Source organism: Aphelocoma coerulescens, chromosome 12 (assembly GCF_041296385.1).
Source record: "Aphelocoma coerulescens isolate FSJ_1873_10779 chromosome 12, UR_Acoe_1.0, whole genome shotgun sequence".
Classification (NCBI taxonomy): Eukaryota; Metazoa; Chordata; class Aves; order Passeriformes; family Corvidae; genus Aphelocoma; species Aphelocoma coerulescens.
Window position 1 is genome coordinate 3,446,153 of NC_091026.1, and position 12,832 is coordinate 3,458,984.

The 12,832-nt window shown below is 54.5% G+C and overlaps 1 protein-coding gene across 1 annotated transcript; it reads right to left on the reverse strand.

The window, feature by feature from the left end:
• Positions 1-308: 308 nt before the first annotated feature.
• LOC138117752 (G2/M phase-specific E3 ubiquitin-protein ligase-like) lies at positions 309-4,195 on the reverse strand. The gene is made up of 10 exons (XM_069028309.1): positions 4,153-4,195; positions 3,744-3,835; positions 3,558-3,659; positions 3,154-3,278; positions 2,915-3,077; positions 2,718-2,828; positions 2,398-2,507; positions 2,128-2,246; positions 1,152-1,973; positions 309-574 (listed from the first exon to the last, which is right to left on the reverse strand). The coding sequence occupies exons 1-10, from the start codon at positions 4,193-4,195 to the stop codon at positions 309-311; spliced, it is 1,953 nt and encodes a 650-aa protein (XP_068884410.1).
• Between the last annotated feature and the right edge of the window lie 8,637 nt (positions 4,196-12,832).

A 12,832-nucleotide genomic window follows, 5' to 3' on the forward strand; every position in this document is an offset into this window, starting at 1 on the left:
TCAGAACTCTGAGATGCAAGCACGAGTTACCTCTCCTTAATCTACCGCAAGCCTGGCAAGTAGAAATGAAGATCAGAATGCTTCTGCCTAATTACTGGCTTCTGCCGCTGAAAATCCCCTGGATCCAGACCCTCTTTACACCGTATTGCTCTGCAGTGCCTGCCTTAAGCTCTTCCTAGGAATGGCACCGTTAGAAGGGTTCTGCTGTTACCTTCTTTCATGCCCGACTCCTGTGTGTCTCCGAAGAAGGAAAAGTGAAAGCACTCAACTCCTGAGCTACGTCGTTCGCAGGCAAAGGTCCCAGATGGTCAGCTGGGACAGAGTCCTGCGCATCCTCTTTGTCCCAAGGGTATGTCCTCAGTGTTTTCTGGTTTGTTCTTTGAAGGTCCAAACAAGTCTTTTAAATCAGCAGCAATGTCGTAATAGATTTCTTCAGACACTTGAGGCAGTGTCTCACTCTCTTCTTTCTTCTTCCTTTTGGCTTTCCTGAAATCAGATTGTTCAAGGATAGCAACACAGCACATGTCCTTTCCAAAGACAGCTTCCCTAAGAGCCACCTTGCTCTTCTGTCTCCCTAAACGTATCCAAGCCCATTAAGGAGTGGTTCACTATCAAGGGGAAGCAGTGGGGAAACATCTGAGGTTTGAGTCTAAAGGCAGGAGCAAGTGTCCTTTTTAATTAGCCACCCCCTTAAGTGACTTTTCACTTAATAGGTGGTAACATAGAAATCAGGTATTTAGCACAGATTCCTGCCAATAGCAATGTCAAGAGTTAATACACTTTTCTCAGAGACCTGCAAATCTCAAGGTCCCTGTATTGAGCTTCCTCACCTTCACTTACGGCAGAGAGCAGACGGACTAGAAAGAAAAGATGACACTACATGCTGCTTTTCGAGGCCTGAGTTGAGGCCCGACGTCGCTGGCGGGAGCGGTTGCTCCTGGTGGATGTCTCCGACAATGTCACCCTACGCCTGGGCGTCTCAGCCCTTGGTGCTGTCCTGCGGCTGCTGTCACGGCGACTCCTCGACCGCACCGGTGGATTTGAGGCCCGACGTCGCTGGCGGGTGCGGCTGCGTCTGGGGGATGTCTCCGATGGTGTCCTTCTGTGCCTGGGCCTCTCAGCCCTTGGTGCTGTGCTCTGGCTCCTGTCACGGCGACTCCTCGACCGGGCAGGTGGATTTGAGGCCCGACGTCGCTGGCGGGAGCGGTTGCTCCTGGTGGATGTCCCTGATGCTGTCTCCCTTGGCCTGGGCGTCTCAGCCCTTGGTGCTGTCCTGCGGCTCCTGTCACGGCGACTCCTCGACCGCACCGGTGGATTTGAGGCCCGACGTCGCTGGCGGGTGCGGCTGCGTCTGGGGGATGTCTCCGATGGTGTCCTTCTGTGCCTGGGCCTCTCAGCCCTTGGTGCTGTGCTCTGGCTCCTGTCACGGCGACTCCTCGACCGGGCAGGTGGATTTGAGGCCCGACGTCGCTGGCGGGAGCGGCTGCATCTGGGGGATGTCTCCGATGGTGTCCTTCTGTGCCTGGGCGTCTCAGCCCTTGGTGCTGTGCTCTGGCTCCTGTCACGGCGACTCCTCGATCGGACAGGTGGATTTGAGGCCCAGCTTTGCCGGCGAGAGCGATTTCGCCTGCGGTCAGACCCAGAGCTTCTGGAATGGCTGGTGTCTGATGACCTTGATGTCACCTCACTCTCCATGCAGGGGCTGCTGCTCTCCAGCGAGGAAGATTGCAGCAGCTGCCCCATTGGTGCATGTTGGACGCTGCTGCGTTTGCTGGTCTCTGGAGATGGAGACAGGGGAGGCACACCCGATGGTGCCAGGATGCCAGAGTTGGGGCTGATGGCCTCGGATTGTGCAGAGCCATGGGAAGGCTCCAATCCATGGGAAGGTTCCAATCCTGACTGTCCAGCCAGGCTGGGGACATTGAGCTCCAGTTCATCCCTGGGGGCATAGAGCTCCGGCTCATCCCTGGGGGCTGTAAGGGGAAGAAGGAATGAGAGGGGCCCAGCAGGCCTGGGCCAGGCCAGGCCAGTGCGGTGCCCCCAGCCCTCCAGGAGCGGACAGGCTCTGCCAAGCCCAGCCTTGGCACTGACCCCAGCCCAGGGCCACGCAGCTGCGTTGCCTCATACCTGTGCCCAGATCAGCACAGCTGTCGCACTCCCAGCTGGGTGTGTCGTTTCTGAGGCCAGAGCAGCGCCTGTGGGTGCCCTCAGCAGCACAGGAGGAGCACAGGAGCAGTTCCCAGGGCCTGGGAAAACAAATGGTTTCATGGCACTGAGGACAAAGCGTCCACAGCTCGGGATTGTCCGGCTGAGCTCTTCTTCTGGCTCCTTCTGCTTCGAGCCCTTGCCAAGACACAGGTTCCCTGCAGAGCCCTGGGGTGCAGCTGCCCAACTTACCCCTCTTCCTCTGCCTCCTCCCTGCCTCCTGGATAAAGGCACTTCCTGGCATTGCACTGGCTGTGCCTGTCTCCTAATTCTGCAAAGGCATCGTTGTCCTCCCATGTTGGCTCTCTGATGAGGAAAGGAGAAGCCGATGAGCTCGTGCTGCTCCACCATCCTGGAGGTACAGGCTGTCCCTGCTCTTCCTCCAGTGCTTTTCCAAGTCTTGCGTGAAGCTGAAGCCCAAACTCACGGGACAGGGCAGGGCCAGGACTGCGGGGGCAGGCCCTGGCACAGCAGCTGCCCCCTCCTGTGTTGTGAGCCAGGCAGAAGGACACCGACCTGAAGGGGATTCGGATCCCCATGATGAACATTTGGACAAGAAACTCATCATCGTCTCTGCAGAGGGGGCACTGGAAGTACAATGCACCAGCGCGCAAGGCCTGTCCCTGCAGGGCAAACAGCAGCAGTGTGAGCAAGGCCCTGGTGCTGCTGAGCACCTGCTGTGCCCCGGGGCTGCGGGAATGGCTCCTACCTGGATGCAGTCCCTGTGGAACCAGGCCCTTTTGCACGCTGGGCACACCAGTGTTGTGTAGCTCTTTCTCTCCTCCACAGGCTCCATGCAGATGGGGCATTCGGTGCCCGGCTCCGGAATCACCGTCGCATCCTGTTCTGGGGAGTGCTCAGGGCAGTAGGACCTGGGGGAAAAGGGATGGGCAAAGTGAGACGTGCTGGGTCCTTCTGCAGGGGTGGCCAGAACGGGAGAGGACGTACCTGTATGGGGTTATGTAGTTAGTCACACAGTGACCCTCCTTGGCACAGGGCAGGTGGAACCATCTGTCGCAGTCTTCGTGACAGCACATGATGGTGGCCCCAGTCTCCCCACAGACGCAGCAGTGCTGGAAAGAGCCAAGCAGCCCCATCAGAGGCAGCCTCGGGCCTCCCCAGGCAGCCCCACGGCTCCGGGCAGGGCGCAGGACTGTGGCCGCTGCTGGGTCTCAGCCCACAGACCCGCCTGGAGGAAGAGGCTCCTGTGCCAGAGCCTCTGTGGAGCTGCTGGGAGCCAGACTTTTGTCCCACAGCTGGTGGGAAGGGCCGGCCTTTCTTTTGTGGGGTCTGGGCTAAGCCCTGGCAAACCTCGCCTGGCACAAGCCTCCCTGCTCTTGTCAGGCTCTCACCTGCTGAGCCACCCGGCTGACTGCAAGTTGGATATCGCGAGGGCGAAACCCCTTGAGTCCAATCCGATCACTGTCTTGTTGAAAAATGAGGCTGGCGAAATTCTGTGGCAAAGGCAGGGAGCTGATGAGGAGAGAGTGGCAGGGGCTGCCCACTGCAGTGCTGGAGAGAGGCTCAGCGCAGCTCACCAGGCAGAAGACGTGGGCACAGAGCCCGTGCTTCTCCCATTTGTCGCCGCAGATGTCCGGGTCAGCCTCTGCGCGGCGGCACAGCAGGCATGCTGCAGGGGACAGAGCCAATGGCACCGGGCACCTCTGCGGGGCTCTTAGCCCGCAGCATCGGCCCCAAGGGCTGCTCTGGCCCTGCCTGCCTGGCTGATGGGCAGGCCTGGAGGCCTTGGGGAGCAGGGGACAGCGCGGGCACGGGTGTCCCCACAGCTGCCCCCTGGCCCGGCTGGGCCCCCCTTGGGGAGGAAGGAGGCTCCCAGCCCCAGCATGGCTGGGCAGCTCCTGCCTCCCCCTGCCTCCGCTCCGGGCCCCACGCTGGCTGCCCCGACAGCCCCTGTGCCAGCCTGCGGGAGGGCTGCTTTGCCCTCACCTGGCTCTCTGGCATCAGGGGCCTCCTGCTTCCCTTCTGCCATGGCTCTTGTCAGCAGTGAGTCCCTGTGCAGAAACACCGCGGTCTTCTCCAGGGGCTCGTCCTCTCCTTTTGTGGGAGAAAGAAGAGTGTGGGGAGTTTGTAGAACAGGCCCAGAGCCACGAGGGCACTACTCCCTGGTGAGCCCTGCGTGAGCCCTGCTCCAGTCCGCCTTCTCCTCCTGTCACAGCGTCGAGGAACACTGCTGTCTCCCGTGGATGTTCCTCTGCTGTGTCTGGGAAGGAAGAGGCAGGTGAGCCTGCAGCACAGGCCCAGAGCCCCGAGGTGTGGGGCCCCTCTGGCCCCTGGGCAGCCCTGTCCCTGTCCTACCTTCCCCTCCCGTTGTCAGGTCGCACTGACACACGCTGGCCTGAGCTCAGCGTTCCCTCTTGTGGCCTTGGTCGCACGGGTCACAATGGCCACTCTGACATCAGCAACGTGCACCCAAAATGGGGGCAGCGATGGCCTCAGTCCCACGCCACCCATTTGAGGCTGCCCCCTTGGGAACCGAGGTTCTGAGATGGGTCCGAGCCTTTGGTCAGAGCCCAACCAGGGCAGGGGCTCCTGCAGCAAGTGCAGGGTCAGATGCCAGGCCCTGGGGCAGCCATCGAGGGTGGCACTGTTGGCAGAAAGGGGCTGTTCAGGCAGTGCCACTCCAGGGCTCCTGCCCCTGGCAGTCGGCTGCCCAGAGAGCTTGTGGGCTCTCTTGCACTGGACAGATTCAAAAGCTGCCCCAGGTGGAGCGACGTTTTCCCTGACACCTGTCTGGAGAAATCCCAGAGGAACCTGATTTGATGCTCTTGCTGATCAGTGTTGGGAACAGGAGATAAAACTGGAGACCACCACACGTGGCTCCCAACCTCAATTATCCTGTCACCCTATGAACTAACAACTTTGACATTTAGTATTAAATGGAAAAGTTAGTGTTAAGCTCCTGAGAAACGTCAGCTTTTACACTGACTCTGATGGAAACCCAGAGAATTCAGTGGGAGTTTTCTGCGTGCAGCTGACTGGAGAGCTTGAACCAGTCCTCGACTCAGAAGTCAAATGCAGGAGGATGCTTTTCCCACATGAAAGGCACTTTTGCCAGTTTGGTCCATGCCTTCCTACTAGCAAATAAATAAATTGAAAAAAACAGCTAGAAGAGAAGCACAAACCGTTCTTTTGGCCTTTTCTCATTCATGTCTTTGCAGGCATGCTCCTGGAAAATCCAGATCAATGGCTTCTAGAACAATCAGCGGGACCCCTGGAAAGCAAGGGGTGACGAGCAGGGACACCCTGCACCTGCCTGATGTAGATACAAAAATGCTGCTAGCGAGGATTTTCTTGTTATTTTCTAAGTCCGTGAGAGACTTTTCTCTCTCACAGAAGAGGTAGCAGGGAATGTAAACAACCAAGCCACCTGCAACCTTGAAAAGTCTTGTTTATGGTATAGTAGAAAAATATTTTGACAATGGATGTTTTAGGATTTTAGCCAATCACCCCCAAGGGGTGGCTGGCCCTTTGTCCAATTAGTCTATGAAGAAAAAAGTCTATAAAAGAGTTTGTAAAATAATTAAATAAATCAATCTTGCTGCACAACTCCTGCCTGCTGGATCTTCTCCTCCTCCTCCTCCCTATGGCTGCGGGACACGGTGCTATACCGTAGGAACCAGGCCTGCGGTAATATTTGGTGCTGCCCGACGTGATCTGCACTCTCTGACGTGTCCTGCTGCTGCGAGCCGAGCCGAATTCCTCTAGAGGTACGCTGTTCTCCTTTGTCCCCCGGGACCGGGAGGTCCGACAGAACTGAGAAATGGCAAACAGCGGCTCACAAACCGAAGCTGCGATGCTGGTCTGGAAAGGTGTGTTTAGCATATTGCGCACCTCCATTCCTGAAAACTCAGTTCGGGAATTATTAGACTGGGCTACTTTAAAAGGGATTTCCATGGACAGAGATACTGCCCTGGACTTTGCCTTATGGCAGGAACTCGGATGCGCTGTCCGACAGGAGCTCCCGACTGGGGACTCAGCAGCGTTAGAATTATACAAAACCTGGCGTTCATTATTTATCCTGCTGACAGACCTTGACTGTGATAGCAGGGCTGGCTCGCCTATCTCGGTGATGAGTGACGGAGGAATGTCCGAGGGGGGCCCCGTTGACTGGGTTTCCGGGGAAAATGATAATGGATTCAGAAAACCCCCCCCGGCTCCACAGGCAGAGCTTGCGCCGGCTCACCCTGCACAATCGCAGGACTCCACAGCCCCCAGGGACCCCGCGCCGCCAGAGGCGGTGGGGTCAAGGCAGCAGGAGGGCGCACAGCCTGCCTTGCCGTTCGGCTGGGCAGCGGCCACGGCTTATCCAGGGCCTCAGATCAGCGGCTTAGCCACTTGGATGCCCAGAGAGGCTCCTAGCTCGGTTCCGTATGGACCTGGATCTAACTTCTTAGCCGGCGTAGCGCCGGGCGTGCCTGCCCCGGGACTCCCTGGGTGTGGTCCGCTGCCCTCCCTGGCGCTGGACTGTTCTGCGCAGTCGCAGAACCGAGCCATCGACCTTTTAATGCAGCATTTGCCTTTTCTGATGGAGCTGCCAAACCTATCCCGAAGGATGGAGGAGCTCCTCACCCTGCTAGATCGGCGAATGCCCGAACCAGCGCCGCCCGCGCCCCCCCCCGCCATCTGCGGGAGACGCGGCTCCGAGCCGAGAAACGGCGCGGCCGGCGGCGAACCCAGAAGCGGCGCAGCCGCGGGAAAACCCGGACGCGGCTGCGGAGACGCGGCCAGAGACGGCGGCTGCGGAGCAGCGGGCAGGGGGGGAAGCGCCCAGAGCGACCCCCGAGAACGGGCCGGTGGCGGCAGCGCCGAGCGCGGCTGGGGAGCGCGAAACAGCAGCGGCAGCGGCGACCGCGCCGAACGCAGCTGCTGTGCCAGAGGCGGCGGCGCCGAGAGCAGCTGTAGCCTCAGAGACAGCGGCAGCGGTTCCAGTACCAGTTCGGTCGGGGCTGGCCGAGACGGCCTCCCGTATAGAAACTGGTGCAAAAACTGCCGCGCAGCCAGCTGCAGTCTGTCCTGTCTGTTCTGCCTCTAGCGAACTTAGCCAAAGTGCCCCTCCACGTAAATTTCTGTTCACTCCCAGCACCCCAAAGTTGCCTTTGCCTGATGATTCCTCGTCAGGCAGTGAGGCAGATGAGGTGCTGGCCCCAGGTCGTCAGGCGGCTGTAGCCGCGCGGCGAAGAAAAAGGCTGCGCCGGTCTCGCCCCTGGACCTTTCAGGACTGCACAGTAACAGTGCGTCCGACGCATTATAATCGCTTCTTAGAGTCCCTTAAGATGCGAGCATTGGAGGAGGGTGACTGGAGGTCATTAAAAATCCTTGGAATGCCATATAGATCTGAGGATTCTGGGGGTAACCGGGGAGCTGTTACGCTCCATCCACAGGCGGTGCCAGAAGTTCAGGATGGTAGTGCTTCCCCTAAAGGGGAGATCCAAGCTTTCCCAGTGTATAAGGCTCTCCCAGATTCAGGGGAGCATGACAAGCATGAGGTAATTGCCTGGAAAGTTGCCCAGGACCTCCAATCCAAGGTGGCACAATATGGGCTAGGTTCTGCTGAGGTTATGCAGATAATAAGGGTGATAAATACAGATTTGCTTTCTCCATTTGATATCAGACACTTAGGTCAAATTCTATTTCAACCTGTACAATTTACAGTTTTTGAGAAAACCTGGAGAAAGCTGGCCGGCAAGACTGCATTAGCAAATATGCAGCTCCCTGCTGCTGATCCTAGACAGACAGCAGGAGTGGATGCTTTGATGGGGACTGGTCCCTTCTCTGATCCCAGTCTACAGGGTAATTTGCCCTCTAGCATCCTGCAGCAAGCTCAACAGGTCGGCATGGCTGCCCTGTTGAAAACCATAGAGTTGTCTGCGCCCAGAAAGCGATACACTGAAATAGTTCAAGGCAAATCAGAGTCATTCCTCTCTTTTGTAGAGAAAGTCGCTGCTTCTCTTGAGAAGCAGGTTGAGGATGACGGGTTAAGACAGATGTTGTTAAGGCAGTTAGTGAGAGATAACGCAAACGAGGAGTGCAGAAAAATCATAGATGCCTTACCAGGGGACCCTGAGGTAACAGACATGGTCGAGGCCTGTGCTAAGGTGGGATCTGGGAACCAGAAAAGGTCTGCCTTGGCTGCGTTCCTGCAGCCTGTTCACGCATCTTCTGGTCGTGAACCAAAGCCACCAAAACAGGTGAAGAAACGGAAGCGGCCTAAGCCGAGCCAAAAAGAGAACACACCGATCCCCCAGTGCAAGAGGTGTGGCAGGCCAGGCCATTGTACGGGCTACTGTAGATCCCGGACTCATGCCGATGGTCGGCCTTTGTCGGGAAACTTCCGCTGGGGTGCAAGGAGGGGGAATTGCTCTCCGATGCAGTCGCTCCCCCAGAGAGTGGCACAGGTACAGGCACAGGCCTACCCAGCCACCCTAGAGACAGCACCCAGGGATCAGACGGCACCCACGGATCAGACGGGTTTGACGTCCACACCGCAGCCACAGTCGTCTTAGACTCTAGCGGTATTTATAAGGTTCCCTTGGATGCATATGGACCCTTAGCCCAGGGATCCAGTGCGATGCTGGTGGGAAAACCTGATGTTGCCCATCAAGGAATCTTAGTGCACTCAGGAGTTATTGATGCTGACTTTAAAGGCCAGATTTGCGCTATGGTCTCCACGCAAAAACCCCCTGTCACTATTCCTGAAAAGACCTGCCTTGCTAAATTAATGCCTTTTAAGTCTTGTGTCCCCAGGGTAGAACAAACTCAGGAAGATAACGGCAGTGGATCTACGGGACTTCCGCAGGCCTTCTGGACTGCAGACATCTCTGACCAAAGGCCACAGATGACATGTACCCTGGTCCTGCCAAGCGCCCAACCACCCCGGATTCAGCTTCGAGGTTTGATTGATACGGGTGCTGATGTAACTGTCATCTCCTTCTCTGCGTGGCCTCCCTCATGGCCTTTAGCCCCGGTGGGATCGGCCATCGCAGGATTAGGAGGAACCACACAGAGCTATTTAAGTGAACGGCCTGTGGTGGTGAAGGATTCAGAGGGACACACAGCTACAATTAGGCCTTATGTTACTACCACTTCCTGTAACCTTTGGGGACGGGATGTGTTGGCAGCTTGGGGCGTACGGATTGGGACAAATTTTAGCAGGGGTCACTGTGTGTAAGAGCGCACAGTATCCTACGCTGCCTTTGAGGTGGTTCATTAACACACCAATCCGAGTCAGACTCTGCTCAGTTAGTTGAACTAAGGGCTGTTACCATGGCTTTTCAGCGATTCTCACAGGAACCTTTGAATTTGGTTACTGACTCTGCTTATGTAGCAGAGATCACCCAACACTTAGATTGTTCCCTTCTGAAGGAGGTGAATAATGCGGCTCTGTTTTCGCTGTTGCAAACCTTGTGGTCTGCAATTCGGGCTCGAGTGCATCCGTATTACATTCTGCACATTCGAAGCCACACCAATTTACCAGGGTTTCTAACGGAAGGCAATGCCAGGGCTGACATGCTGGCAAACCCTGCATGGGTAGGGCCTCAGCCTGACAAAATTGCACAAGCCAAGGCATCGCACGGTTTCTTCCATCAAAGTGCACATACCCTGCAGAAGCAGTTTCATTTAACGCCAACCGAGGCGCGCGACATTGTCAGCGCTTGTGCTGACTGTCATGGACTTGCTGCGCCTTTGCCAGCGGGGGTAAACCCCAGAGGGCTGAAAGCCTTGCAGATTTGGCAAACGGATGTAACTCACATCCCAGAATTTGGTCGGCTGAAATATGTGCACGTGTCTATTGACACTTTCTCCTTGGCTATGTGGGCTACTGCTCACACTGGAGAGAAGGGCCGTGATGTCATTGCCCATTGGAAATTGGCTTTCTCAGTCCTGGGCGTGCCAGCTTCTGTGAAAACCGATAATGGTCCTGCCTACGCCTCGGAGAAGACGCGGCAGTTTTTACACCTGTGGGGTGTAGACCATACCTTTGGTATCCCACATTCTCCTACTGGCCAAGCCATTGTTGAACGCGCTCATGGTACCTTGAAGCGTGTTTTGGACAAACAGAAAAGGGGAATGCATGGAGAAACCCCACAGAGCCGACTAGCAAAAGCTTTGTATACCATTAATCACCTTACAGTACCACAAAATTCAAATAATCCTGTTATTCTGAATCATTTTTTCTCATTGCAGTCTGCAGGTGACAGACAACTGCCCCAGGCAAAAGTCTGGGTGCGGAATTTACTCACTAACCAGTGGGAAGGCCCACATGAGCTTATCGTCTGGGGTCGTGGGTATGCTTGCGTTTCCACAGATACTGGGATACAGTGGCTACCTTCAAAATGCGTTCGCCCTGACCTACGGCACCAGAGGCAGAACAGGCAACCTCCAAATGATGACCAGAACGCCAATCATCCAAATGGCGACCAGAATGTAGAGCATCAGCCTAATGGCTCTTCTGATGATGACCAGGATGTCAACCATCAGGCAGATGGTCCTTCTGCAAGCAGAGACTGGGATGGTCCTTCCACAAGCAGAGACTGAACTTTAAATTTCTTGTTATGGAGTCAGATAGTTAAAGCCTTAAGGACATATTTAGAATTAATAACTGATGTAGATTTCTATTTGGCATTAATAGTAGAGTTGTTATCTTATAAAACAAAAAGGGGGAATTGTAGATACAAAAATGCTGCTAGCGAGGATTTTCTTGTTATTTTCTAAGTCCGTGAGAGACTTTTCTCTCTCACAGAAGAGGTAGCAGGGAATGTAAACAACCAAGCCACCTGCAACCTTGAAAAGTCTTGTTTATGGTATAGTAGAAAAATATTTTGACAATGGATATTTTAGGATTTTAGCCAATCACCCCCAAGGGGTGGCTGGCCCTTTGTCCAATTAGTCTATGAAGAAAAAAGTCTATAAAAGAGTTTGTAAAATAATTAAATAAATCAATCTTGCTGCACAACTCCTGCCTGCTGGATCTTCTCCTCCTCCTCCTCCCTATGGCTGCGGGACACGGTGCTATACCGTAGGAACCAGGCCTGCGGTAATAGCCTGATGCCGGGGCAGGGGGAGTTCATCAATTTTCCTGTCTCCATGGGAGAGGCACCTTGGGAGGACAAGGATGCCTTCACTGAACTAGGAGGGAGGCACAGCTGGTGCAATGCCAGGGAGTGCCTTTATCCAGGAGGCAGGGAGGAGGCAGAGGAAGAGGGCTAAGTTGGGAAGTGGCACCCCGGGGTCTGTAGTGAACCCGTGTCTCGGCAAGGGCTGGAAGCAGAAGGAACCAGAAGAGCTCAGCCGGACAATGCCGAGCTCTGGACACTTTGTCCTCGGCGCCATGAACCTCCTTGTTCCCCAGGCCCTGGGAGCTGCTCCTGTGCTGCCCCTGCAAGTTATGTATAGACACAGAGCTACCTGCTCTTTCCCAACCCTGTGCAGCACTGGACAGGAGGACACAGTAAAATGTTGTCTTCGTTACATGATCTAATTATCAAAAGTCCGGCCGAGAAGCAACTGACATTGAAGCCCTACACACAGAAAACCCCAACCCCTGGTACAAACCTTGAATTGACACAGGACATGTATACCTGTTCAGAAACACAGGCTGACAGTGTTGGCCAATAGTTTTTCCTATTAGATCTTGGAAAGGATTTCCAAAGTAACATTGTTTGGCAACTTCTTCAAGGAAGAAACATGACACACTTCTCATCAGTAAAAGAAGCTTTATTGGTTTGCTTTCACTTTTCTTTTGGCGTCCTTATGCTTCTTCCGGCATTCCTGAAAATAGTGAAAATCCAACGTATTATTATTAGAAGTTTCTGAATCCACTATTAGGAGAAGTCTCTAAATTCACTCTTTCTCTTGAACACTTTCTTTATGTACAGTTAAGTCGCTGGTCCTGTCCTGTAACGTGCAGAGATTTAGTGGTTTACCTGAGTGACGTCACAACCTGATGTTATACACACCAGTATACTAAACCACTTTTGTTCTCTGGTAATTACAAAGTTTCAGGCTCTTGTTGAGGTCCTGAATTAATTTCTCATGCAGATTCATAGCCCTGTTCCCTCCTCATGCTCAGCTTTCAGCCACAGTTACCAGGGAACGGACGTTTCACACTCACCTCAAGCAATAATCTACGTCTGTCTTCCCAATCCTCTTTTTCTTCACTGAGCTCTACAGATCTACAAAATAACTTTGGGCCTTCTGCACAAAACAAAGAACCAATTATAAGGGTTAAACACTTCTGCTGCTGCTGCTGCTTGGATCACTCATGAGCAACACAGCAATAAAGTCAGCAGCCCTATTCTTCGCATCCTTCCTATTCTCTTCCCCCCACCACCACACGTGGGCTCCAACAGAAATGTTCTGTGTTACAGCCTCGTGTACTACGAAGAATGAAAGGCAGCAGCAGTTCTCCTGAACATGCTGAAATCTAGATTGCAGTGAAATAGCAGCTGCTCCAGTAAAAGCTCAACACCAGGATGAAAACTGATGCTGGCTAAGGACTGAGATCTCCATTTTAACACGCGCTGTAAATCAGATAGGCTGGAAGACTACAGAGCACTAAGATTATATATATGCTGAAAAGGATCCAAAATGTCTAGGCAACTTGTCC

Excerpts from the sequence above, each read along its gene's own strand:
- LOC138117752 (XM_069028309.1), bottom strand. The coding sequence starts at position 4,195 with ATGGCAGAAGGGAAGCAGGAGGCCCCTGATGCCAGAGAGCCAG. Across the intron at positions 3,660-3,743 it reads GTGCCCACGTCTTCTGCCTG|AATTTCGCCAGCCTCATTTT; the intron begins GTGAGCTGCGCT and ends CCTTTGCCACAG. Across the intron at positions 2,829-2,914 it reads TCCACAGGGACTGCATCCAG|GGACAGGCCTTGCGCGCTGG; the intron begins GTAGGAGCCATT and ends TTTGCCCTGCAG.